General features: G+C 45.1%; 1 protein-coding gene across 1 annotated transcript in view; it reads left to right on the forward strand.

The window, feature by feature from the left end:
- Positions 1–25194, forward strand: part of c7h11orf65 (chromosome 7 C11orf65 homolog) — a 72843-nt gene that overhangs the window by 18329 nt on the left and 29320 nt on the right. The window contains exons 3-4 of the mRNA XM_078544864.1: positions 12510–12678; positions 21459–21551. Coding sequence (XP_078400990.1) covers positions 12510–12678; positions 21459–21551 — 262 coding nt within the window. The remainder of the gene's footprint in view (positions 1–12509; positions 12679–21458; positions 21552–25194) is intronic.

Genomic DNA, 25194 nt, shown 5'->3' on the forward strand with positions numbered 1-25194 from the left:
GGGGCCCAGTGAATCATGAGGTTTGGAGGCGCAAGGCCAAATGCTGAGATAGCTCTCGATGTCATTGGTTTTAAAGGCCTTTCAGTCCACAGGCATGGCAGTAAGGGATGTGTCCAGTTGCCTGTACCTTACTCCTCCTGGAATCTTGTGGCTATGATTGTGTCATGGGCACATTGTGCTTCTTTGAGGGCATCCCCACATGGGAGCTGACCCTCATCTCCCTCTTCAGGTTCCTGCTCATCCTGCTCTTCATTGTCCGAGGAGCTCTCTGCCTTCTTCATGTCTCCGTTTGGCAAGGGATCCCCACTTTGAAGAGCCAGGTTGTGAAGGATGCAACACACTATGATGACGCAGGACACCCTCTCTGAAGAGTACTGAAGAGACCCATCCGAGCGGTCCATCCATCAGAAGTGCATCTTAAGGATGCCAATGGTTTGCTCAATGATGAATCATGTTGTCTTATGCACCTCGTTGTATCTCTCCTCTGAGTGACTCAAAGAACAACGTATGGGTGTCATGACCATCCGTAGATCGAGTACCCTTATCCCCAAGCAGCCAACCCTGTATTCGGTGAGGCCCTTCGAATATGTGAGGCACCTGGGAATAACTCAGGCTGCATGAGTCATGGCAATTCCCAGGGTACCTGGCATAAACGTGCATGATGTGTCTCTGATGATCGCATACCAGTTGAAGGCTGATGAAGTGGAACCCTTGTTAATGAACATCAGGGGCTTTTGCCATGAAGCTCTCAATGCCATATGTGTGGAATCGATTGCACCCTGTACTCTAGGGAAGCTTGCGATATCTGCAAACCCCTAAAATCTAGCAGTCTGGCTAGCTTCATTGAGTGTGAAGTTCACATAATGATGAGCTTTACGGTAGAGGGTATCTGTCACCTCCTTGATATGTTTATGTGTTGAGGACTGTGAGATGCTGCATAGGTACCTTGTGGATCCCTGGAATGATTCACATTTGAAAAAATTGAGTGTGGTGGTGACCTTCAGGGCAGGGGATGTCCTCCCAGTCCACGGGCATTAGATCCTCCCACAGAATGTGCCAGGTATGATCCACCAGCTCTCTTGACAAGTGCATATGGGCGCGGCATTGCCTGTCGCTTACCTCCAGATAGAACTGTCTTCTACGGTAGACCCTTGGTTGTGCAAGTCGCCTCCTTGGGATGGTTCTAACCTCCTCATCCTCTGGTTGTTGCTGGGCCTCCCCTGGACCATGGACCTCAGGCCGGGTCTCCTCTCTGCTTGGTTTAGGCATCGCCGGGCCCTTCTCTTCCACCTCAGTTGGCGCATAACCATCAATAAGGCAGCATTGACCACAGGCTCCATTATTCAATCCTCCTTCTCCCTGGGGAATGATGGATGCTAGAGATTAATAAACACTGGGCAGATATAGCAGACCTCCCATTTGCACACACAAAGGCAATGTAATGCCCCAGAGCTGCGTCTGTGTTAATAACTTTTCATTGATACAGCCTTGCAGCTGAGGCACACACTTACATATCTAGGTGCCCACAATGCCAGCCCTGACATTATACACCTCATCCACAGAACTTGAGAGCTTTGGAGACATCATGAAGCGTGTGATCTTACCAAAGGAACTCCTGTAATCTATTATCATGTATGCTTATTAACCTTAACTTGCACTTCAGCAATGACTGAATGCCCTTTGGCCCGTGATTCATGCCAATTGGATGAAGCACATGAGAGGCTTTCATTGATAATGTGGCACGTATGCAGCAGGTGCGCTTCGTAGAAGCTTTCCCTTATTAACATTCTCATATACCACTCAATTCAAGTTCAAATGGAGTGACTGCATTGTGAAACCAGTGACTCCTGCAGTCTCTCTTTGAAGGCCTAAAAAAAGGCAATAGCTCCAAAGGAAGATCTTCACTTTTCTGTCATCTCTGACTCCATTTCAATGGGCAGGATTTTCCTCTCGTTGGGCGGGGGGGTGGCAGGCAGGCCCGGGAACAGCCGTGAGATGGACCGCCACCCGCGATCAGGTGCCAACTGCGATTAGCCAGCATGAAACGTGCGCTAAGGTCCTCAGCACTGCCGGGGTGGGGGCAGGAGGAGCGCAAGCGCTGAAGTCTGTGCATGCGCGGGGGAGCCCACACTGAAAGCTCCCTGAAGGCACAGAGCTGCCTCAGGGCGCTGAGGAATTTTAAATACAAAAATAAGCATTTTACAAATGACAAAAACATCTCCCCACATGTGACTCAGTCACATGAAGAGGGACATGTAAAAAAAATGATGTTAAAAAATTTTTGTCTTTTTTTAGTAACCGTTGGAAACCTCATCCCGCCCGTGGATGAGGTTTTGTGAAAAATGCAAAGGCCGCCTGGCCTATTCGCCTGCCCGCCAACCAAACGGTTGAGTGGGCAGCAAAAAATACAAATTAATTAATTGCTTGAGGGCCTTAATAGGCCTCTTAATTGTCTGCAGGCACGTTGCCGCCTCTCGTGCGCACCCGTCGACCGAAAGATTGCGGGAGTACGTAATGATATTGGGACGCTCGCCTGATGTTATCAAGCACTATTTCACTCCCGTTCAGGTTGGGCGCACGCCTGACCGCAGGACAAAAATTTCTGCCCAATGTTTTGAGTACAAGCAGGTTGAGGCTGCCCCACGGGCCCCCGAGTGCAGCCCTGGGCTCCTCCCACATTGACTCCAGCTCCTTCCATTCAGATTCTTTTCTAGTTTTTATTTCTGACTGTGCCATAACTTTCAGCTTGCCAAGATGGTGGTGCTCAGATTTTACTATGAGACCAGCTGCGACCCTCCCTCCATAAGTGTCACTGTCCCTCCAATCTTCCTGGAACTCCTCGGTGTGCAGGTAGAGATCCCTCCCATTATTCTTTGGCCCCCTCCACTAACCCTGGATACCATACTTATTGTGGTTGATATTGCAACCCTCCCACCTGAACCCATAACTGTAGATGTCCCAATGCCCACTGTGGATCTATTTCGAGGCTGTGTGCACAGTCTCATACTAAGGAGACTCACCCAACCCCTCACCACCCCCAGGAAAGTTTTGAATACCCCCCTCTGCATTACATTTTCCCCATTTAAAGGCTGCAGATGCCTCCCCTCCCTCTGACCATTCCATCTGCAGCCCAGAACCAAGACAGACAAGACTATAGCCAGTGACATTAAGACCATGACCACGCCCTGTACACCAAGCTGTGCCTGATCCCAATTGACCACACAGCCCTTGTCCCTCCCTGGAATGGGACTAGGACATGCGTGCCATGCATGGCCCTGTAGCATTGCCTGCAAAGCCCCAGGACTGACTTGACTCTCACACCTTGACTATGAGGTACACTAACCCCCTGGACCGACTTCACTCTCGCACCCTGGGTACATGTCCCCAGATCAGGGACTATGACTGTCTTTCTCTTAACTCTCCCATTCCTTCTTGACTACAACAGTGTCCCTCCCCACCCCCTTCTATGAGTCTCTGCAACCTGTCCTTCATGTGCAATCCTTTCCCGTGCGCTACCTCCATGAATCTTTGTGCAAGCCTTACCCTCTTGTGCCCAACTAACCCCCGTGCATATTCCAGAGCCTGCGTGCCTCCCCTCCAATTTGTGTAGTTCTGTTCCCATTCCACGCCCTTCTGTGTCTGCGTTCCAGTCTTTCATGTTGGGCTTCAGCTTCCCCACCCTCAGTCTCCCCTCTGACTGCTATCGTTTCCACGTCTCCACCTTTGCCCATTGTCCCTCATGTCTCCTTCCCCCCTATTCTGCCAACCCCATCTTTGCCCATTGTCCCCCTTGTCTCCTTCCACCCACTCCCCCAAATGCACCTTTGCCCATTGCCCCCCATGTCTCCTTCCCCCCGCCCCCAAACGCACCTTGGCCCGTTGCCCCCCGTGTCTCCTTGCCCCACAGTCTCTCAAATGCACCTTTGCCCATGGTCCCCCATGTCTCCTTCCCCCTCCCACTCCCTCAAACACACCTTTGCCCATTGTCCTCCATGTCTCCTTGCCCTCCACTTCCCCATCCCGCCTTTGCCCATTTTCTCCTGTGTCTCCTTCGCCCCCCAACTCCCCAACCACACATTTTCCCATTGTCTCCCCGTCTCCTTCTCCCTACGCCCCCACTCCCAACTACACCTTTGCCCATTGTCCCCCATGTCTCCTTGCTCCCCCCTCCCCCAAACCAACCTTTGTCCATTGTCCCCTATGTTGCTTTCCTCCTTCCTCCCGCCGTCCTCCTCACTCCCCGGTCACATTGCTGGTCTTTGTATAGTTTGCTGCCCTGCCTGAGCACCCAGATAACACCCTCCTGAACAACAGAGGAAGCCAGTGAGGAGAGCAACCCTATTGGCTTTGGTAAGAACCTGGATTGGTGGTGCTGCAGGTAGGCTTTGAATGTTGTACTCACCTCAAAGTCAGGAGCGAAGTGAGAGCAGTCAGCTGCATGCCACTTATTTCCAAACGTGTTTCAGACCCGTCTAATTTCCCATTGATGTGGCGCTGGATTGGTAGGGGTTACATGATTCCAGCAAGTGGTGTTTTTAATGATCGTTCATGACATGGTAATTCATGCAAATGGTGTTCCCGCCATGGCTCAGCGGGAAACCCAACCTGCCATCAGCCTGCCATGAAAGTGGTGAGCAAAAATTCCAAATTGTTTTCCCACCAGCGAGTTTCCAATTTTTGACCTCTGTCCAAACTTTCCAGCCACGCCTGGCACGAAACCCGACGTGGGGTGGGAGGGGGTAATTCTGCCCAACATTTCAGGTCAATGATCTTTCATCAGAACTGGTCATCAACCTGAAACTTTAACTCTGTTTCTCTTTCCACAGATGCTGCCAGACCTGCTGAGTATTTCCAGCATTTTCTGTTTTTATTTCAGTTATTCCCAGCATCTTGGCCAATATTCACCTCTCAATCTACATCACAAAAACAGATTATCTGACCATTATAACATTGCTGTTTGTGAGAGCTTGCAGTGCACAAATTGTCTGCTACGTTTCCTACATTACAACAGTGACTACACTATAAAAAGTATTCAGTGATGAAAAGTGATTTGGGATGTCCTATTATCATGAAATGTGCTCTATAAATGTCAGTCTTTTCTTTTATGGTTGGGTCCACAAATTTACAGATGGAGTTTGCCCCATTTCCATGCTAGTAAGGATGGGTTCCAAGCTATACACATAGCACTGTGGAATTTGATGCTGGATTCTCCATGCTCCTTGAGATTGACTGCTACCTTTCTGGTGGGCTTCCCAATGCACCAAACACTTTGTTGTGCACACCTCTCAACATTCCTCTGTTGGCTCATCTGAAGTGCTCATCTGTGTGCCCTCTGAGGTAGAAATCATCTGCAACCTCACCCTACCTCCCCCCTCACACCAAGCTGGCAACTATACTGCACTTGCCCCCTGTCCTGGTTACTCAATGTCTCACCATGTGCAGATCCTGCCTCTGTGCTCTCCCCTACATTATGCACAATGTCAGTATCTGAGCTGGTGGCTGCCAGTGTGAAATCTAGCGACCCTGCATCTTCATCATCTCTGTGTTCTTGCTGTTCTTTCACTGCCTGGTCTTGCACTTCTTGTTATTTGGAAGGAGAAATTCACGAGAGTATGAGTATGGTGCAGGAGGCAGGGAAATGAGAGCTGCATGCTTACACCATCTGCAGCTTATAAATCTGAAGAAAATGTGGGCTGATGGAGAGATGGGATGTGAGGTGTTTTAATTCTAAGGATATAGTCATCTTCAATGGCATCAGACCCACTGCTGACCACCGCCTCAGCAATGGCTGCCCCAATAATGGTCAGCACCATATCCTCCATAATGGTAAGGGCATGCAGATGTGCCTGTTCTCCTCTGCTTAGCTCCTACTGCCTCTGGCTCGTACCACCTTGTCATGTGCGAGAGAGGACGGTGTATCAGTGAGTGCTGTGCAATCTGTTTAGGTGATGCGGCTGCCATGGATGAATAGCTGGCTGTGAGATGTGGGTGTGAGGCTTATAGCAGTGCTGAGTATGTGATGATGCTGTGGAGCATATGATTGTGAAGTATGAGTCCTGATTGACAGAGATTGTTGGTAAGTGATTGATGGGGTGCAGTGAATTGAGCAGTGTTTGAGGCTAGTGGTATAGTTAATAAGATATGACATTTGAAGATGTGTTCACTGAACTTGACCTACTCATGAGGTCATTGAACATCTTGTGACACTGCAGCCAGGCTCTCGGGGCTTGACTCCTGGCATTGACTTCCATGCTCCCACTGCTTCCTGTGCATGTGTCTGGAGGGCTTCCTTGACACCTTTTGGGCACAGGACATCTTTCCTCCTTTCCACCTCCTCCACCAAGTCCTTCAGTGTAGCATCTGAAAATTTTGAAGTCTGCTTTCTCCCATGTTGCGCGAATCTTCAGTGCTTCCCAGGTCAAATGATCTTCCTCCACGACTGCCAGTACCAGCTCTAGCTGTGATGTACCTCCCCTTTAACAGGTACAGGCTAGCTTTAAGTGGTGCTAGCTACTCAGGTTATTGGTTATCCAACCATCAACTACATGGTTAGTGCAACCTGGATGCTGAAATCATTAAACTGAGTACGTCGCATGGAAGTTGTCATGCTTACTCTATTGCAGTCAACTGCCGTGAGTTAATCGTGCATTGTGTCCCCCACTGTTTATGTGGGCTATATCTAATTTAGTCCCCAATGGTTAGTAAATATTACAGTAAATGCCATTGGCATCATTGTATTTTAAGCAATGCTACCAGCCACAGTGAATCATCAAGTTGTATAGGTGCTGTGATGTTTGCAAACTTTTAAAACAGACTTCGTTCGAAATTCTTCTCACCTGACACAATTGGATCCAACTCAGTTTCCTCCCCTCTTTTGGACATTGGTGTGAAAAACATTGACAAAGTTGGTTATAAGAACTCATGGAAATTCATTGACCTGAAACGTTTACTGTTTCGCCCTCCCTAAATGCTGAGTATTTCCAGCATTTTTTGTTTTTTATTTTGGCTATTTTGTTGAGTTGCTTGGGGATAAATTTAGAGATCAGAGTGCCTGACTGATAAATTTCAGAAATTCAGTCTGCAAATTTTTGCAACTGGAAAACAAATTGATAGTATTAATTACATGGCCTAAACATATAATGACTAATTTTTGCAGTGTCTTTTTACAAACATAACTAAATAAAGAATAAAATCTGTTTCTATACTGATAAACAGCAAAATATTACACTACAATAAAAGCAAAATACTGTGGATGCTGGAAATCTGAAATAAAAACAGAAAATGCTGGAAAAGCTCAGCAGGTCTGGCAGCATCTGCGGAGCAAAATATCACACTGGTACATCTTCAAATGTCGTATCTTAACTACACCGCCAGCCTCAAACACTGCTCAATTCACCACACCCCATCACTCACCTCCCAACAATATCTATCAAAGACTTCTTGTCCTTCATTTAGAAGCCTTAGATGACCACATGTTACTTGAAAAATGGACATCCCATGGTCTAATTTAACCCCAGTTCTGTTGAATGTGCTAGTGAGTTTAAAGTGAGGATAGGGAGGATCCTATCAGAATCATCAGCATTTGGATTAAAAAAAAAACAGAAAATGCTGGAAATACTTAGCAGGCCTGGCAGCATCTGTGGAGAGAGAAACAGGGTTAACTTTTCGAGCCCGTACAACTTCTTTAGAGCTGAAGAGAGGTAGAAATATGATGGTTCTACTTATCTTTATCAATGAAGGAGGGTCATACAGACCTGAAATGTTAACTCCGTTTCTCCCTCCACAGATGCTGGATTCTATCTGGATTTTTTTTTACTTTTTGCTTATAATATATTATGTATAGGGTGGGAAGGTGAAGGAAAGGGTTTATGTTGTTCAACATCTTTGAACAAAACAATTGTGATTTAGATTTTACTAAGCTCTCTAAAATGAAGGAAAGCAAAACTTTCAGCATATTTTACAAAGTTTCCAGTGACCTTTCAAAAGTCTGGATGCACTGATTCTTGTCAGACTCAAGTCACTCAGATTTATGCAAGTTTTCTATGCAGTTCTTTTCCTTCTGTGGAACAAAAGAGCTGCACCTACTTTACAAACTCCGAAACAAAAGAAAAAGCATTTCCTATCTGGTACACACCCAGCTACAGTAGATAATTACTTTTGCTCAGGGGCCATTAGCAAGGCTTTAATTCCAGCTGTCAAGTTTAGTTTTTCCTGTTTCAGCAGGTTTTTTGGCATTTGATTTTATTTTATTATTCGTTCTTGGGATGTGAGCATCACTAGCAAGGCCACTATTTATTGCCCATTCGTAATAGCCATTGAGAAGGTGTCTTTTTCTCTGTAGCAGTTTGGTACAATTGAGTGGCTTGCTCGGATAGTTATGAGTCAACCACATTGCTGTGGATCTGGAGTCACATGTAGGCCAGACTGGGTAAGGACGGCAGATTTCCTCCCCTGAAGGATGTTAGTGAACCAGATGTGTTTTTACAACAACCTGGTAGTTTCAGGATTATTATTAGTGACACTTGCATTTTATTCCAGATCTATAACACCTTATAAAATTGCAATGTGTGGTAATGCTACTATCAATTGCCCACAGGAAAGGAGACCCGTGACAGAGGACTGTAACTTCCGACTAGCGTCGGAAAGTGCTGGCCCGCAGAAATTAGAAGAAATAAATGCACGCTTACCTGGTCTTGAAAAATTGCGTTGCCACTTCCATGCACTGGAGCTGCTTGGGGCCTGCATCGAAAGAATCCTCGCAGGCCCCAGCGAAGTCTAGATTTAGTGTATTCAAGGAGGCCACGCCCCCTTTTTTATAGCACTTGCTGCGGTAAAGCAGGTGAGTTTAAAGGGCCAGGGAAATTGACAGGCCAGGGAGAAGGTAAGTGTAGATAAGATTTGGGAGGTCCGAAGGTCGGTGGCGGGGTGGGAGTGTCCGGAGGTCGGTGGGGTGTCCGGAGGGGGGGCTGCGGGCAGGAGGGGGGGCCGGAGGGTGGAGGGGGTGACCCGAGGGTGAGGGGGGAGTGTCTGGAGGGTGGGGAGGCCGGAGGGTGGGGGAGGGTGTCCAGAGGTCTGGGGATCCTGGAGGTTGGGCGTTCCGAGGTCTGTGGGGTGGGAGGGTCGGTTGGGGGGGGTGTCAGGAGGTTGGGGGAGTCAGAGGTCTGGAGAGGTGAGGATGTTCGGAGGTTGGGGTGGGTGGCGAGAGGTCAGGTGGGGGAGAGGGTTCTGGAGGCGGGGAGGGGGCAGGTGGGGGCATTGGGGGGTCCAGAGGTTGTGGGGGGAGGTGGGGGCATTTGGAGGTCAGGGGATCTGTGGTCTAGGTGGGGTTCCGAAGTAGGGTGTTCGAGGTCAGTGATGGGGTGTGGAATCCGATGTTGGTGGCGGGGAGGGCTGAGGTCAGTGATGGGGGAGATGGGGTTGTCGGAGGTCGAGGGGGGGATAGGGTTGCCCTGTTGGGTGGGTGGGGTGTGGGGTAGTCCTGTGGGATTGGCCTGGGTGTTTACAACGGTTATCCAGAAGTTAGAAGAGGTTTTAATTCTTTTAATTTTTTCTGGGATGGTTCCCAGCACTTATCCAGATGAAGGTAGCACTTCTGGGCAATTGCCATGCATACCCTTGCCTGGGAACTTGCCAAAGGGATTCCCCAGCGCATTTTTGGGGTACCCCCCAAATCCAACGCTGGGGAGCTTGGAAGTTACAGGCGAGAAAGTTGTGGGTTTAAACCCCACTTTAGGACTTGTGCACATACTATAGGCTGAAACTTCAACCAGTATTGAGGGAGTACTGCATTGTTAGAGATGTCAAGAAGTGGCTTAGGTGAATAGCTTGACTCACAGATCAGATGTTGGAAATCATGCCACAAAAAGTCCTATTTTTAATCTTTCACAGGATGTGGGCATCACTGGCTAGGCCAGTATTTGTTGCCCATTCCTAATTGTCCTTGAGAAGGTGATGGTGAGCTGCCTTCTTGAACTGCTGCAGTCCATAAGGTGTAGGGTACACCAACAGTGCTATTAGAGAGAGAGTTGCAGAATTTTGACCCAGTGACAGTGAAGGAACGGCGATATAATTCCAAGTCCAGATGTGTAGCTTGGAGGGGAACTTGCAAGTATTGGTGTTCCCAACTTGCAAGTGTTGGTGTTCCCAACTTGCAGGTGTTGGTGTTCCCAACTTGCAGGTGTTGGTGTTCCCAACTTGCAGGTGTTGGTGTTCCCAACTTGCAGGTGTTGGTGTTCCCAACTTGCAGGTGTTGGTGTTCCCAACTTGCAGGTGGTGGTGTTCCCAACTTGCAGGTGGTGATGTTCCCAGCTTACAGGTGGTGGTGTTCCCAACTTACAGGTGGTGGTGTTCCCAACTTACAGGTGGTGGTGTTCCCAACTTGCAGGTGGTGGTGTTCCCAACTTGCAGGTGGTGGTGTTCCCAACTTGCAGGTGGTGGTGTTCCCAACTTGCAGGTGGTGGTGTTCCCAACTTGCAGGTGGTGGTGTTCCCAACTTGCAGGTGGTGGTGTTCCCAACTTGCAGGCGGTGGTGTTCCCAACTTGCAGGCGGTGGTGTTCCCAACTTGCAGGCAGTGGTGTTCCCAACTTGCAGGCGGTGGTGTTCCCAACTTGCAGGCGGTGGTGTTCCCAACTTGCAGGTGGTGGTGTTCCCAACTTGCAGGTGGTGGTGTTCCCAACTTGCAGGTGGTGGTGTTCCCATGCTTCTGCTAACCTTGTCCTTCTATGTGGTAGAGGTTGCAGGTTTGGAAGGTAATGTCGAAGGCGCCTTGGTAAATTGCAACAGTGCATCTTATAGATGGTACACACAGCTGCCACTGTGCGTTGGTGGGGGAGGGAGTGAATGTTTAAGGTGGTGGGTAATAATCAAGTGGACATCTGTGTCCTGGATGGTGTTGAGCTTCTTGAAGTATTGTGGGAGCTGCACTCATCCAGGAAATTGGGGAGTATTCCGTCACACTCCTGACTTGTGCCATGTAGATGATGGACAGGTTTTGGGGAGTCAGGAAGTGAGTTACTCATCTCAGAATTCCCAGCCTCTGACCTGCTCTTGTAGCCACAGTATTTATATGGCTAGTCCAGTTCAGTTTCTGGTCAGTGGTAACCCCTAGGATGTTGATACTGGGGGATTCAGTAATGGTAATGCCATTGAACATCAAGGGGCGATGGTTGTATTCTCTCTTGTTTGAGATGGTCATTGCCTGACACTTGTGTTGCGCAAATGTTACTTGCCATTTGTCAGCCCAAGTCTGGATATTGTCCAGATCTTGTTGCATTTGGACATAGACTGCTTTAGTATCTGAGGCAGTCCATTGCTGATGAAAGGTCACTGACTTGAAACGTTAAATTTGTTTTTCTCTTCACAGTTGATATGTTCAAATCTGAGAACTAGCCCAATAAACATGACCACAAAGAAAGGTTTTGGGCTGGATTTTCATGAGTTGGGGAGACTCCTGGAGGTTAAAAAAATGGCGGCTGGGACATGATTCCAGGATTCCTGCCCCACTCCTGGCACCCCCAATTTTCACCATAGCGGGTTTCGGGTGCAGGCTGGTGCAGGTCATAAGCCCACACCTTGCACTCATGACCTGGCCATCTCTATGTCAGGGATAGGTATCTGTTATTGAGCCGCAATTTTCATGGAGTCGAGCCTGTTTTTAAAGGATTCATGGTTCACGGCTCCTCAGAGGTGTCACAAACCATAGTCTGGATGAGAGAATCTCTTGAAAAGTTAGTTGAAAAGGCCTTACCCATGCCCACCATGTCAAGCTGTGCCTCTCCACCTACCCCCATGGCCCCTCATGCCCTCCATGACAAGCTATGGCTCTTCCATACCCATTCACTCACTGTACACTCTGTATAGAATCAATAAACCCTATGGTAATAATAGGGTTTATGAAAAAGCTTTAGAAAAAATGATTCATTCATCTAAATCAAGCAATGTTTTCTGTGGAATGCAGCTGTTTCAGTAGACTAATGGATATCTGGGCTCTCAAGATAGCTATTGCTCTGTGATCTATTCTGTCAACTGCACAATGTTTATTTACACAAGATAAAGAGGTGTTAAGTGCTTGCAGTTTCTGTTATTGATACTTTATTGATCTGGATGATTCACACCTTTTAGGACTGTAGTAAAAGGAGTTTTTTTAAGGAATTAGGAAGTTATGAATGAATGACTTTTTTTAAAGCTAAAGTGGGTGGAGGAGCATAAGTTGGCATGGAGGGTATGGGGCCATGGAGGTGGGTGGAGGGGCATGAGGTAGCATGAATTAGCATGGATGGGGCATGGAGAGTGTGTGGGGGGTGAGGAGCTGTGAGGGGTGAGGTCTAGAGTGCTGTTCCTTGAAAATAGAACTGTACATTCACCTTTCTGAAGCTGCTTCCTTCTATAATCAAAAGGAAAATTCATTGCCTAAAGTTTGATGAAGTGTTTCAAATGTGTCCTTTGGAAATTGAGCTAATCTTTACTCAGTCATGAATTCACTTGTTAAATTTTGTAACTTCTTTTTAAGCATCGATGTAAACTTGCCAGATGCTAGCGATGAGGAAGGACAGAGCCCTGCAGACAGCACGAGTCCTGCCAGTAAGACCTTTAAATTTGTAGCTGAGGAGCAGCAAGAAACTTTGGCAGAGTTAGAAAATTCAGCAAAAGTGATACAAAGAGCATGGAGAAGACACATTGTAAGTTTAAATTTATACTAAACACCAATGTATGGTGAGAATTACAGTAATTAAGGGATTGATGAGCAATTTTAACCTCTCCTTCCATTTGCATTACCCTCATGTTTTATCTAATCAATACTGAGTCAAATTTTCTTACATTACAAAAGTGGCTAAATTTCAAAAGTACTTCAAAGTCTGAAGCGCGTGGGGGATCTTGAGTGTCTGAAAGATGCTATATAGATTCAAATTCTTTCTTCTTTTCTTACTGTATTTCCCAAATATAACTTTAAAAGGTTTTTTTTAAGCAAATTCTAAATATGAAAATACATTAGTTAAAAAATATATATGTTTTTGATAGAAAATCAATTCCCTTTACTATATTTACTATTTTAGAGAATGTTGTAGCTTGTGTCTGGAGCATTGAATACCTCAGAGTTTGAAAAAGCTGAAAACAGTCAGGAAAGCTATGTTACGATCAGCAACCGAAACATGTGCCTCTGAGTACGCAGTTGAATAACTTGCATAGGCGTGGTTGGATTACTGCGGTTCCTCCCTCTTATGTTTTTCAATGGTAAAACTGATTTAAAAAGGTTGGACTAATGTTTACTAACAAAACATTTGGCTAATGTGAGATCTGCCAATGTGTTCTCTCCCCACAAATAAAAGCAGTATGGGAGTAATGATATTAAAGTGGTGTGGCTAAATGTTTTGAGAGAGTTATTTTGGCTTTCAGCCATTTTCACAGACTTGTAATCTTAAATAAACAGTTAGTCATATCTCCTTAAATTGAAGGCAGAAAATTTGTACTTTTGGCATTTGATTGTTTACAGGCATTGGCCATGGTAATTTGGAGGCGTTTGGGTTTTGAAATGCAATTATTGCTACATGTCCTAGCTGGCTTGTTGTAGTCATGTGACCTCTGCCATGAGGCACAGGGTTTGGGGGAACCATCTTACACTCAGTTCAATAAAGACATTACACTAGAAACACTGTATTCTTTGAACTCATAACATTGTGTCAGAAATGGAGCTGAGATTGAATTTTAAAAAGCTGGAGAAGCTGGAAAGAAGCTTCTAAAATAGGAACACAGAAATGTTCAGAGCTGCTGAAAAAGCAGGGAAAAGCAAACACAAGGCGAAGGTTACAAGAAAATCACTGGGTGAATCAAAAAAAAGGCTGAAACCTTCCTCTGCCCACTTCTGTCAAAATGAAAGGCAATATGTGGCAGAGCTGGCAGTTTTCCCACATGCAATGGCAAAACTATGAGATTGCAACAGATTTAATTAACAAGCCAGAGCCAATATGAGTAGCCAGACTTTAACACTGCTGGGGAGAGACTGTTACAAATTTTATTCCACCTTAAATCTCTCCAAAGAACAGAAAAAATAGACAACAGAGATTTTGAAAGCCTTGAAGGCATGCTTCGAACCCCAAGTGAATGTAACTTATGAACGCTATGTATTCAACGCTAGGGCTCAAGGTGAAAAAGAGCCTATTGATCAGTATGTGACTGCATGTGAATTCGGGTAACTAAAAGATAACCTCATTACAGATAGGCTTGTCTTAGGCATAAGAGATCCTGCAGTGAGAGCAAGTCTACTGTGAGAAGAGAAACTTACTCTCAAGGAAATGATAAACATGTGCAGAAGTCCAGAAGTTGTTAAACGTCACCTAAAGCACATGTACAGCAGAACAGATGAGGAGCTACATGATGCTGACAGACATTCCAGTCCAAAAAAGCAGAACAACCACAGATAAAGGGCAGGATGGACAACATACAAAGGAAAAGAACAATTGTCCAGCATGGGGAAAGCAATGTTTTAAGTGCAAGAAGCCAAATCATTTCACACACAAATGTTTGGCTAAAAAGAAGCAAAACAAGCCTATACAAATGGCCACTGGTGAGATATCAGCTAAAGATTCTGACAAATCACTGTACACCATACAACAGGTTCGTTCCTTCAAGCCTACAGGTAATAAATGGTTTGTGACTGTTAGAATGATGACTGCAGAAGAAGAGCATCAAATGAACATGAAGTGTCAGATAGACACTGGTGTGTCATGCAACATCATCACCTTTGCAAAGTGACTCAACATGGCGATCAAAAAATGAAGCCCTTGAAAGTAAGGCTGAAGCTATATGATGGCATGATACTTATACTGAAAGAACAAATTAACCTGAGAGCCCAATGCAATGGCAAGAATGAAGATCTGGAATTCCAGATCATAGACGGTATGCAAAAGCCACTCATCTCAGCTGGAGCAAGTCTAAAGCTTGGACTGGTAAGTCTAAACATGTCAAAAGAGATTTACAACATGTCACAACGTACTAAACCACTGACCACTGAACAGATCCTAGAGGAGTACAAAGACGTGTTTACAGGGTTTGGATGTCCACGTGGTGAATATCATCTCGAAGTAGATGAGCGTGTAAGACCAATTCATCATCTGCCGAGAACAGTTCCAGCTGCTCTCAAGTCAAGCCTAAAAAACAAGATAGAAGAGCTGGAAAAGAAGGGAGTATTCAAGAAAGTGACAACTCCTACAGACTGGGTTAGCAGTATGGTAGCAGTGAAACAACCTGGAAATCTGAGAGTATGCATAGACCCAAAGGCTGGGATTTTCCAGTCCCGCCTGTGGCAGGAATCGTTGCAGGCAGAACAGAAAATTTGACAGACCAGCGAAAGGTCCATTGACTTTGGGCGGGAATTTCTGGTCCTATGGCGGGCAGGACTGGAAATTTTGCTGGTCTGTCAAATTTTCCATCCTACCCGTGACTATTCCTGCTGTGGCCGGGACTGGAAAATCCCAGCAAAAGGATCTAAATAAAGCTTTAAAGAGATCTCACTGCACCATGCCAACCATAAAAGGAATTTTGCCACAGCTTGCAAAGGCAAAGATCTTTACTACCCTAGATGTGAAGGATGATTACTGACAAGTGAAGCTGGATGAAAGCAGCAGCTTTCTTACTACCTTCTGTACACCGTTCAGGAGATACAGATGGTTGTGCATGCCATTTGGTATTTCCACAGCTCCAGAAGGGTATCAATGCAGACAGCATGAGATAGTCAGTGATCTTCCCAGTATGGAAGCCATAGTGGATGATCTGCTAGTCTATGGATGAGGAGACACAATGGAAGAAACCATATCTGACCTCGAGCCGAATCTAGTGCAACTGTTAGAGAGAGTTCGCCACATGAACCTGAAGCTGAACAAGAAAAAATTGCAACTGAAAATGCCTGATGTCAAGTACATAGATCATGTACTGGCAGCAAAAGATCTTCACCCAGATCCTGACAAGTTGAGAGCTGTAGCAGCAGTGCAGCGACCAACAGATGTGAAAGCAGTGGAACGATTTGTGGAATTCATGAACTACTGAGCAAAATCTTTGCCTAATTTGTCGTCAGAGTATGAACCATTACACAAGCTCACTGCCAAGGATATGCAGTGATATTGGGGCATAGAACAAATGCAGCGGTCACCAGAATCAAACAAATAGTGATGACAATGCCAGTGCTGAAGTAATATGATGTCAATGATGAAGTCACCTTCCACTGTGATGCCAGCGAGATAGGTCTCTGAGCAGCCCTAATGCAGCAAGGACAGCCAGTTGCATTTGCATCCAGGGCGTTAATGCAAACTGAATGACGCTACGCTCAGATTGAGAAAGAATGTCTGGCTATTGTTTTTGCTTGTGAGCATTTGTACCTGCTTGGGAAAGACAACCTAACAGTGGAGTCTGACCACAAGCCAATTCAAAGCAAATTTTCTCAAATCGTTACTATCTGCTCCGGAACGACTGTAAAGCATGTTACTTCATTTACAGAGATATCATCTGGACATGACATACAAGCAAGGGAAACAGACGCACATTGCTGACATCCTGTTGAGAGCAGCACTCCCAGTGAAGAAAGTGGAGGATGCTACAACAGAATATGAAATTTTCCAGATTTAACGTGAAGCAGCAGTTCAACATGCTCAGGAAGTCATCAACCCAGCAGAGACATTGAATCTGACAAATTGCTCAAATCAAGCAAATTACCCAGCAAGATGCAACTCTCCAAGTGCTGCAAGAAGTAATGATGAAAGGATGCCTGAGAGCATCAAGGACACACCTGTGGTCACGAGCATATTGGGCATACCGACATAAATTGACAGCCCAAGATGGCAACTTGTACAAAGGAAATAGAGTCATTATTCCTAAGGAGATGAGAGGAGAGATGCTGAAGCACATCCATGCAAGCCATTAAGGAATTGAATCGAGTCTGAGGAAGGCAAGAGAAGCGCTCTACTGGCCAAACCTGAACAATGAAATTAAAGACCACATCAGCCAGTGCGGTGCTTGTAACGAGTACCAAGCTAAACAAGCTAGAGAGTTGCTGATGATGCATGACATCCCAGACAGACCATGGATGAAGCTGGGATTAGACTTCTTCACATTAGCAGGAACTTGTCACCATAGACTACTATTCTGACTACTGGGAGTTAGACCAGCTGACTTCAATGATGGCCAGTGAGATAGTCGAATGCCTGAAAGCGCACTTCAGTCATTACGGCATTCCAAACATTGTGACGAGTGACAATGGCCCTTAGTTCACGAGTGAAGAATTCAACCACTTCACAAAGGATTGGGAAATTCAACACTATACATCACCTCTGCACTTTCTCCAGTCGAATGGAAGGGCTGAGGCGGCAGTGAAAATTGCCAAAGGAATCATCAAGAAATTGAGCAAATCTAGCACAGATATATACAAGGCAATCCTCAAGTGGAGAAGCACGCTGACTGAAGGCATAGAAAATAGTCCATGTCGCACCCAAACTATTCTTCCAGTAGCAAAAAAGCTACTGAAGCCAGAAGTAGTGACAGGCGTGAGTGAAAAAAATCAAGGTGAAACGGCAGAAAGCCAAATTTCATTTTGACAAGACTGCCAAGCCATTTCCAGAATTGAGCATTGGAAAGCCTGTCAGTATACAAAGCTTCAATGCTCTCAACAGGAGTCAGCCCATGTGGCAACTTAGGAAATGCATAGAGCAGTTGTCATCACGATCATATGCAGTGGAAGTGATCGACCAAATATACCGGCACAACCACAGGCATATACAAACAACTAGAAAAGCTTCACTGCAGGTGGCTGACCTAGAAGATGGGATCTCACCAGCTGCACAGAGTACATAATGACCAACGGCCCCAGAGGTCCACCGGTCCCCAACAACAGAAATAGAACAACAGCAAGTGTTATCATGGCAACAAGTGCCATGGGAATTACGCTCGCCGGAGAAGGAACATCACCCAGACGAACACCCAATGATAACACGCCTGCATCCATTAAGAGACCTGCATGATTTAACGACTATGTATGCATTGCATTTGCAACGACCGATCAGAATAGCGAACAGTTTGTTAATGCATAAGAATAGTTGTGGCGTAGTGGATAAATTGGGTAACTCAGTTACACATGATAGTGCATGCAAATCTGTCTTTTGTTCTTTATGAAAGGGGGGATGTTTCGGTTTTGAAATGCATTCACTACTACGTTACTATCTGGTCTGCTATAGTCATGTGACCTGTGCCTCATGGCAGAGGGGGGGAACCATCTTACACACAGTTCAATAAAGACATTAGACTAGAAACACTGAAGTCTTTGAACTCTTAACAGGAGGATACGCTGTTTCATGGTATTGGGGTAATGTACCATTAAATTCTTTAAGGCAATATGCAAAGGGTCGTTCCAATAGCTAACTATAACAGTTACTTCTACATCAGCAGTCCACTTAGCAGGATTGTAATGCCAAAGCCAATTTAAAACACAGTGGTCTAGATTATATGCTGAGGACAGGCTTCCCGCACCCCAGTGTAAATGCTGGAAGCGAGCACGCCCCTGCTTAGCTGCCTTGTCCCACTTTAAGCTTTGGGGCGACAGGCCTTTAATTTGTACGGGGCATGATTTCTGTCCATCTCCAGGAGGAAGTTCTGCCTCAAAGAGCTGCTTGCTAATTGGAGGCCAGCAGCTCTACCCACCAGCAGGGCCAGCAGGAGTGCTGGCCACTGCTGATACTGCAGGTAGGCCAAGGAGATGGCATTAAGCAATGGACCTGGACATTCAGGTAAGTCTGGGATCTTGCTGCAGCCAGCCGGACAGGCCCTGGGGAGGGTGGGAGGTGGGGTGGATGGTGGGAAGCATGTTGACAGGGCAGGGGTGGAGTGGATACAGGGAGACAAAATTGGGGCGGGACCTCCAATTGGCATTGGGGCCCCGGAAAGAAACATCCCTCCTTTAACTAACCAGCAGACTGCAGGGTTAAACCTGCTGGGCTGAACATTGAGTGTCAGCCTCTCCTTCCACCCATTAAATCAGAATGGCAGTGAGATGAAGCCTTTAACTGGGCATTAATTTTCCACTCATTTGGGCCCCAGACAGGTGATCCACCCATACCTCCCTTGCCACTCATAAAGTCGCAGTGGGGGCGGGAGATGAGGAGATGACAAATGCACTGCAGATGGCACGGCGCCCTAATTTATGGGTCCAACCGCCTGCTTTCCCACCCGCGGGTGGCCCGTAAAATTCAGCTCAGTGAATGGCTTTGTTGACTGTATCTTAGTGGTACACAGCTGGAATCCTGCTTCATTCTGAGACACAGGATATGGGCTGCTGATTAAATTTGATTTTGGCTCTAGGGATATTTTCCAACTCTTTGCATGAATTCAGTCTCTAGGGGTTGATTTTGACCTGATGTTAATGGCCTCAAAGTGGGGTCTGTGACTTCAACACCCCACTAACACTCGCGATAATATAGGCAGTTCTATTTTAAAAGCATCCTACACCTGTGTGTCCAATCCTTCCACCTGATTCAAGGGCTTAGACCCCTTTTAATATGGAAATTGGTACCCAATGCCATAAATAGGATCCAGTTACCATTTCAGGTAGAACTGGTTGGACCATCAAAGACAATGTAGGAGGCCTGCCAAAAGTAAATGTTAAATTCACTTTGGGGGTCAGGGATGAGCAGGAGGGCCCACTGTCACTCTAGGACCCCCCTTGATACCTCATCAAATACCCAACTCCCTGCCCCCCAACTTGCCTTCCTGGTGGCAGCTCTGGCCCGGTTTCCCTTGCTGAAACGCAAGCTTTGTTGGGATGCCTAGCTGCTCACCTGGCAAATGTAAAGGAGAGCTTCAAAATCACTGGGACCACCATCTCTTAATTGGGTGGTTGGGTGTACTCTGCCATTCAACATTTCAAAAATCAAAATAGACCACACTATGTCACATAATTGAGAAATGTTATTATAATAGAGAAATTGCCTAGAGGGAGATGGAGTGAGTCCATAAATCAAGATCTCTTCTCCATGCAGTAAAGTTTTTATTTAATTACTTCAATGCACCAGTATTCAAGCATTTGACACCTACATAAAATGTTATATCTAGTAGCACAATCTAGGTAAGAATATTCCAGTTTCCAGTACGTTTTAAAACCCTTGCTGATTCCTGGTTTGAGAATCTTTAGTGGTTTGCAGTTAGTGTTAATCAAACTCCAAGGGCTGCAGACAAATACTCTCCTGTGGATATGCATTGTGGTATGTCAGGTACAGAAATTTCCAAAAATGCATACAGACCAACAAACTAAGACATGACAAGTTCTGTTTGAAAGTACAAGGTACAGTGCAGCACTTTGGAGAGTTATGTTGACAAGAGCTGACATCTAGTGTTGATTCACAGTAGCTTACAAGGTAATAATGCTTTTGCAATTTTTATCACCTGCAATGTTGATTCTGCTGCTCCGCTTGTCAAACTATGTTAGTGTATGAGGGAGGGAAGGAACTTCTTATCAATTTTCTCACCTTCTTCCCTGAAGGCATCAACTGTTTGCTGGGGTACAATTGCATAAGTGCAAAGGTCCTCATGTGCATTCCCAAATGGCCATTATTTATGTCAGTCTTGGCAGTAAATATTTGAAAAAGTTTTGTCTGTGGGGGTGCCTCGCAAGTGTTATTGGATACAAATCAGGGATGGAAACCCTGGATGTTTTTCCCCTTGCTTCCACATGTGCTGAGGGCAATTGTAGCACTTTACCACAATGAGATCAGCTAATTCAGCACATATTGGAGATCAAAACTAGGGCTTTCCTGATCTATTTGGTTAGCTACTCATTAAATAAACTTGCTGTATCATTTAGGATTCTTTAAATAGATTGGGTTTGATTCAGGGGGCTCGATTTTAACTCTGTGTGATTGGGTGGATTTTGAATGAGTTAAAATCTTGACCAGGGTTTCTGTCTTCTACTAGAGCTGTGGTGGACACCCAGAAGAAATCCCATGGAACTTCGACAACTTGAAATTTAAATTTGATTCAAATTAATCAATTGCACATGTACCTTAATTATGAATCACAATTCAAATATGTGACATTTGTGCTCCCCCAACCCCAGCAATGGTCAAACATACCTGTTGATGCTCTTTGTTCACACGTGAGAAAAGGCCATCTGGTTCTAGTGAAGGAGGCTTTTCCAGTGTCCATGGAACCACATTCCAATGTAAGTCAGCACACTCCAGGAAGCAGAATGGTGAAAAAATAAAATCTTACTTCTGTTCCAGTGCTTGTGAGTTACAGTTCTTTCACATTCTTGGAAGAACTGCTCTAAGTTTCTGCCTCTACCTGCGTATTACGCCAATAAGTAAACTTCACATTTTTCAATGTTTGAATTAAATTAACTGACATATTCTCTTTTGGTACAGTTGAGGAATTTGCATTATTTTTAGCTATATTGATGTAACTACAAAATTTGTTTTGCTGTTTGCAGGATACACAGCTGTTTAAGCATTACAAGAATATGATTAATTTTAGAGGGCGAGGAAACCCTCAGTTTATGATGAGATGTGTTAACCCAATCGAGGTAAGAAAAACCATGGGGGTAATATTATGGGGCCTTCAAGAGCAGGAAATGTGGCAGACGGATTGACTTAATTAGACGGGAGCTGAAATTTCACTTCCTGAAAGCGGGTGCAAATTTAGAAATTAATTCAGCAGCATGTTTGTGGCGGGTTAGGCTTCACACCGTCCTATGGCAGGTTCCTATTTGTAATACATTTAAATGCCATGAGTTTTCAAACTTTTTATAATTACTTACGACCTTCGCGATATAGTCAGCGGCACACAAGAATCTCATGGTACCCAGTTCATGTTTGTTTAAAGGTAATGCAGCAGCCGACTTTGTGCAGTTGTGTCTGAGGTCAGCAGTTTTCCTTGTTGAACTCTGCAGCACAAGGGAGGGGAGCAGAAGAATGGCAGCTTGCATGGAGACTTTGGACAGGCAAGGTCAAGCCAGTGGTGAAGGAAGTGTGTGGAGTGGGATTGGGGGCATGGAGGATTGGAAGAGGGATCCAAGGACAGAGGGTGGGATCAGGGCTTGAAGGAGTGAAATGGGAAGGGTTTGGCATCCTGGGTGTAATGGGTGTTGGTGGGAACAATCAGGCATGGTAAGAATATGAGGGGCCTAAAGGGTGGTGACAGTACTGTCCACTTGTGGTTCTATCTATGGATGTTAGCTGACAGAGTCCTTATGGGACTTTGCTTCCACCTACAACTTTTCAATTATCCCTGCAGAGAGTGATCTCAGTTAATGTCCTTTACAGTGCATAGAATGGAAGGCCAACTGAACCTGCTTGTTCAGCCATGTCCCACAGAGTGGCCAATACAACACTGGATACAAATATGAAAATTTAATAAAGATTGAACAAAAAGCACAATATTGTTTCTTTGAGAATAAAGAAATGTCCCTACCTCCCCTGTAACCATCAATCTGTGCTAATGATGAGGCGGGCCAGTACATTTAGCTCTGCGACTAAGTTAATCTCAACAAATAATGATGATGCACACATGAATAAAGTGAATCCAAAGCAATGCAAAACATTTACATGTGAAATTTAAATTTAAAAAACATCTTTGTCACCTTTCGCTCTCAATAAGTCTTTTATGTTAATAGCAATGGAGTTGGGCAGGAAAGTTGTGCCCATGATGAACAGCATCCCTGTTTGTCCAGAAGGCTCTTTTATAGCCCACCCATACCTGCTGCAATGTCAGCTGATGGCAGGTTTCACCACTGAAAATCTTACCCTGCCGCATGCTTGCACATGTCCTTGCCACTGGCACTTTAAATTTTAATTGGAACCACATGGGAACCAGCAAAAAGCAAGAGAGTGGAAGTGGCATCCACTTTCTGTCCTGCCATTGGAAACAGTACGCCACAGTTAAAAATCTGCTCCATGTGTGCTTAAAACTATCAGATTTTATCACAGATCTTTAGACATTCAACACAAAAAATAAAATGGATGGATATATATCTCCATCTTACTTTGGCCATACATCATTTTATTTTTCCATTATTTTACACCAATAATCTACGAAATAAAAAGACCTTTAGATGTTTCAACAAGTTTTTAATTTTTCTAAAGTTTGCAAATCTCTGTTGTTGGAAAAATCAAGTACATGATTTATATATTTTAAAATATAACTTGTAGTTTTAGGAATTAATATTTTAACTGTAGAAAATGGGGGCATTTGATTGAAAAACTGTTCAACAATTCTGATATATATGCAACTCAAACAAGCCTGGGTTTATTACACTTAAAAACTAATCTGTGTTTGTTATGCAAGGTCAGAATTGTTGGTGAAAAAACTTGAACAATGAATAATCCATCACTAAGCTTATAATGTGGCCAGGGAGTCTGGAGAAAGAGTCGTAAAGCTCCATTAACAATATAAATTATTCAGATGGGTTGCAGAATCAAAGAGTTGTGTTGAAGATAAAATATTTTGTTTGTATTTCTGTTTGAATCATCCAAAAGCGTGCCATGTTGTCATTGAGATAGTGATTCAGGGTGAAATCTTGGTTAGGAGGCTCTTTTGTTTAATTTATCAGTGTGTTTTTGCTGACAGAAGCAGGCAGTTCAGTTTAGAATTCATGAGGGGGATAAAAGCTGGAAGATTTGCCTGGTTTGAACCTAGAGGAAGAAATCTACAGTGGCCCTCAGAGTCTTGTGGAAGAAAGCACTCAACTTGAATAGTTATCTTAGAAAGAGCTGTGGAGAAGCTGTGGGAGCAGACTGGGAAAAAGAGGTCCATGTATATCCAAAGCCAGGACAAGGAGCTGAAGAGTCAATAGTCACAAGGTCTATAAAGAAAATAGGAGGGTCCCTTAGCCAAAAGCTAATGGAAGGATCCCCATAAATTGTGTACCTTGGAGAAAGCTGGAATACTGAGGAGAATTAAAGTAAGTTCCAGAGGACTGTGGCATACCTTTGGGTTGGTCCCAGGAAAAGTGAATGAAACTCAAAGATTTTTGTAATGCATAAGAGAACTCTTGGGGGAAGCAAAAAGTAAAACTGCATTCATAGCATAAATATTTATAAATTATAGTGTTAATGGGGGTTGCTTTGTTTAAATTTTATATTCAATAAAGTTTGTTTTTGTTTGAAAAAACATGAAAACTTGTGACGTAGTTCTTTTGGTTAATCACTGGATATTCAGATTTCTCTTTAAACCTTAACAGGATCGTAACATTGCTATTGATGTTGGTGAACCTGACTGTATATATGAAGAGATGCTAATAAAGATTTAGAATGTTAACCCAGAAAAACAAGATAATTTCATGAAAATCTCATAACATCCCTAAAATATGGAAACCCAACAGCTAAACCCAGACGGGGATTGTAGGACCCAGGAGGTGAGTGTATTTTCACTTACCTGCTGGATCCAATGTGCCTGCCTGGGCAACACCCTGCAATTGGGCACCCTGCCCCCATCCTTCCAACCTCCCCCCTGACATTCCCTACGGGGCCTCCAATTTCTTTCTCCACCCAGATTCCAGGATCTGACCACTTCCTCTTCCTGGGACTTCGGAATCATGCCCCCAGTGCAGATCGATCACCACCCCCTTCCCCAGTCATACCCCAGGATTGACTACCACCTCACCTGGATCATGATCATGCTCACCCCACCGAGACCACCTCACCCCACCTGGATCAGCCCCGACCACTCCAGATTTCCCACCCTCCCACAGGGAAGTGGACATACCTTGTCCTGCCGCCTCCGTCGTACAATTCCCTGCCCAACCAGGGTTGGGATGATCCGTGCGGGATAAAAACCTCAGGTGCTACTATGCAACTTGTTAGCTTTGCCATTGGCTTAACTTCAGTCTGTTGTCCTTTTCTCTGCTAGCAATATTCACCTCCAGCCACATTACCTAAATTTTAACAAATGTTAAACCCAGTGGTTGCAGCCAGTTGAATAATGCCTTCCCTTATCATAATTTGATATCATGAGTTTAAGCAGTCTTTCCTCTCAAGGCGCAGGCTAGGAACATGTCAACGGTAGGTTGAGAGAGGGTGGGACAAATGGAAAGGTATTGTGCAGGATTGGAAGTGAGCACAGAGGTGGGCAGGAGAAAAAATTAATGTCATGGGCCAGTTTGCCGGCACTATCCTGCCCCTGGGCTATTTTCCCGGAGACGGGGTCAGAGTCGGTGGGGCTACTTGCCC

Source organism: Cetorhinus maximus, chromosome 7, assembly GCF_964194155.1.
Source record: "Cetorhinus maximus chromosome 7, sCetMax3.hap1.1, whole genome shotgun sequence".
Lineage (NCBI taxonomy): Eukaryota > Metazoa > Chordata > Chondrichthyes > Lamniformes > Cetorhinidae > Cetorhinus > Cetorhinus maximus.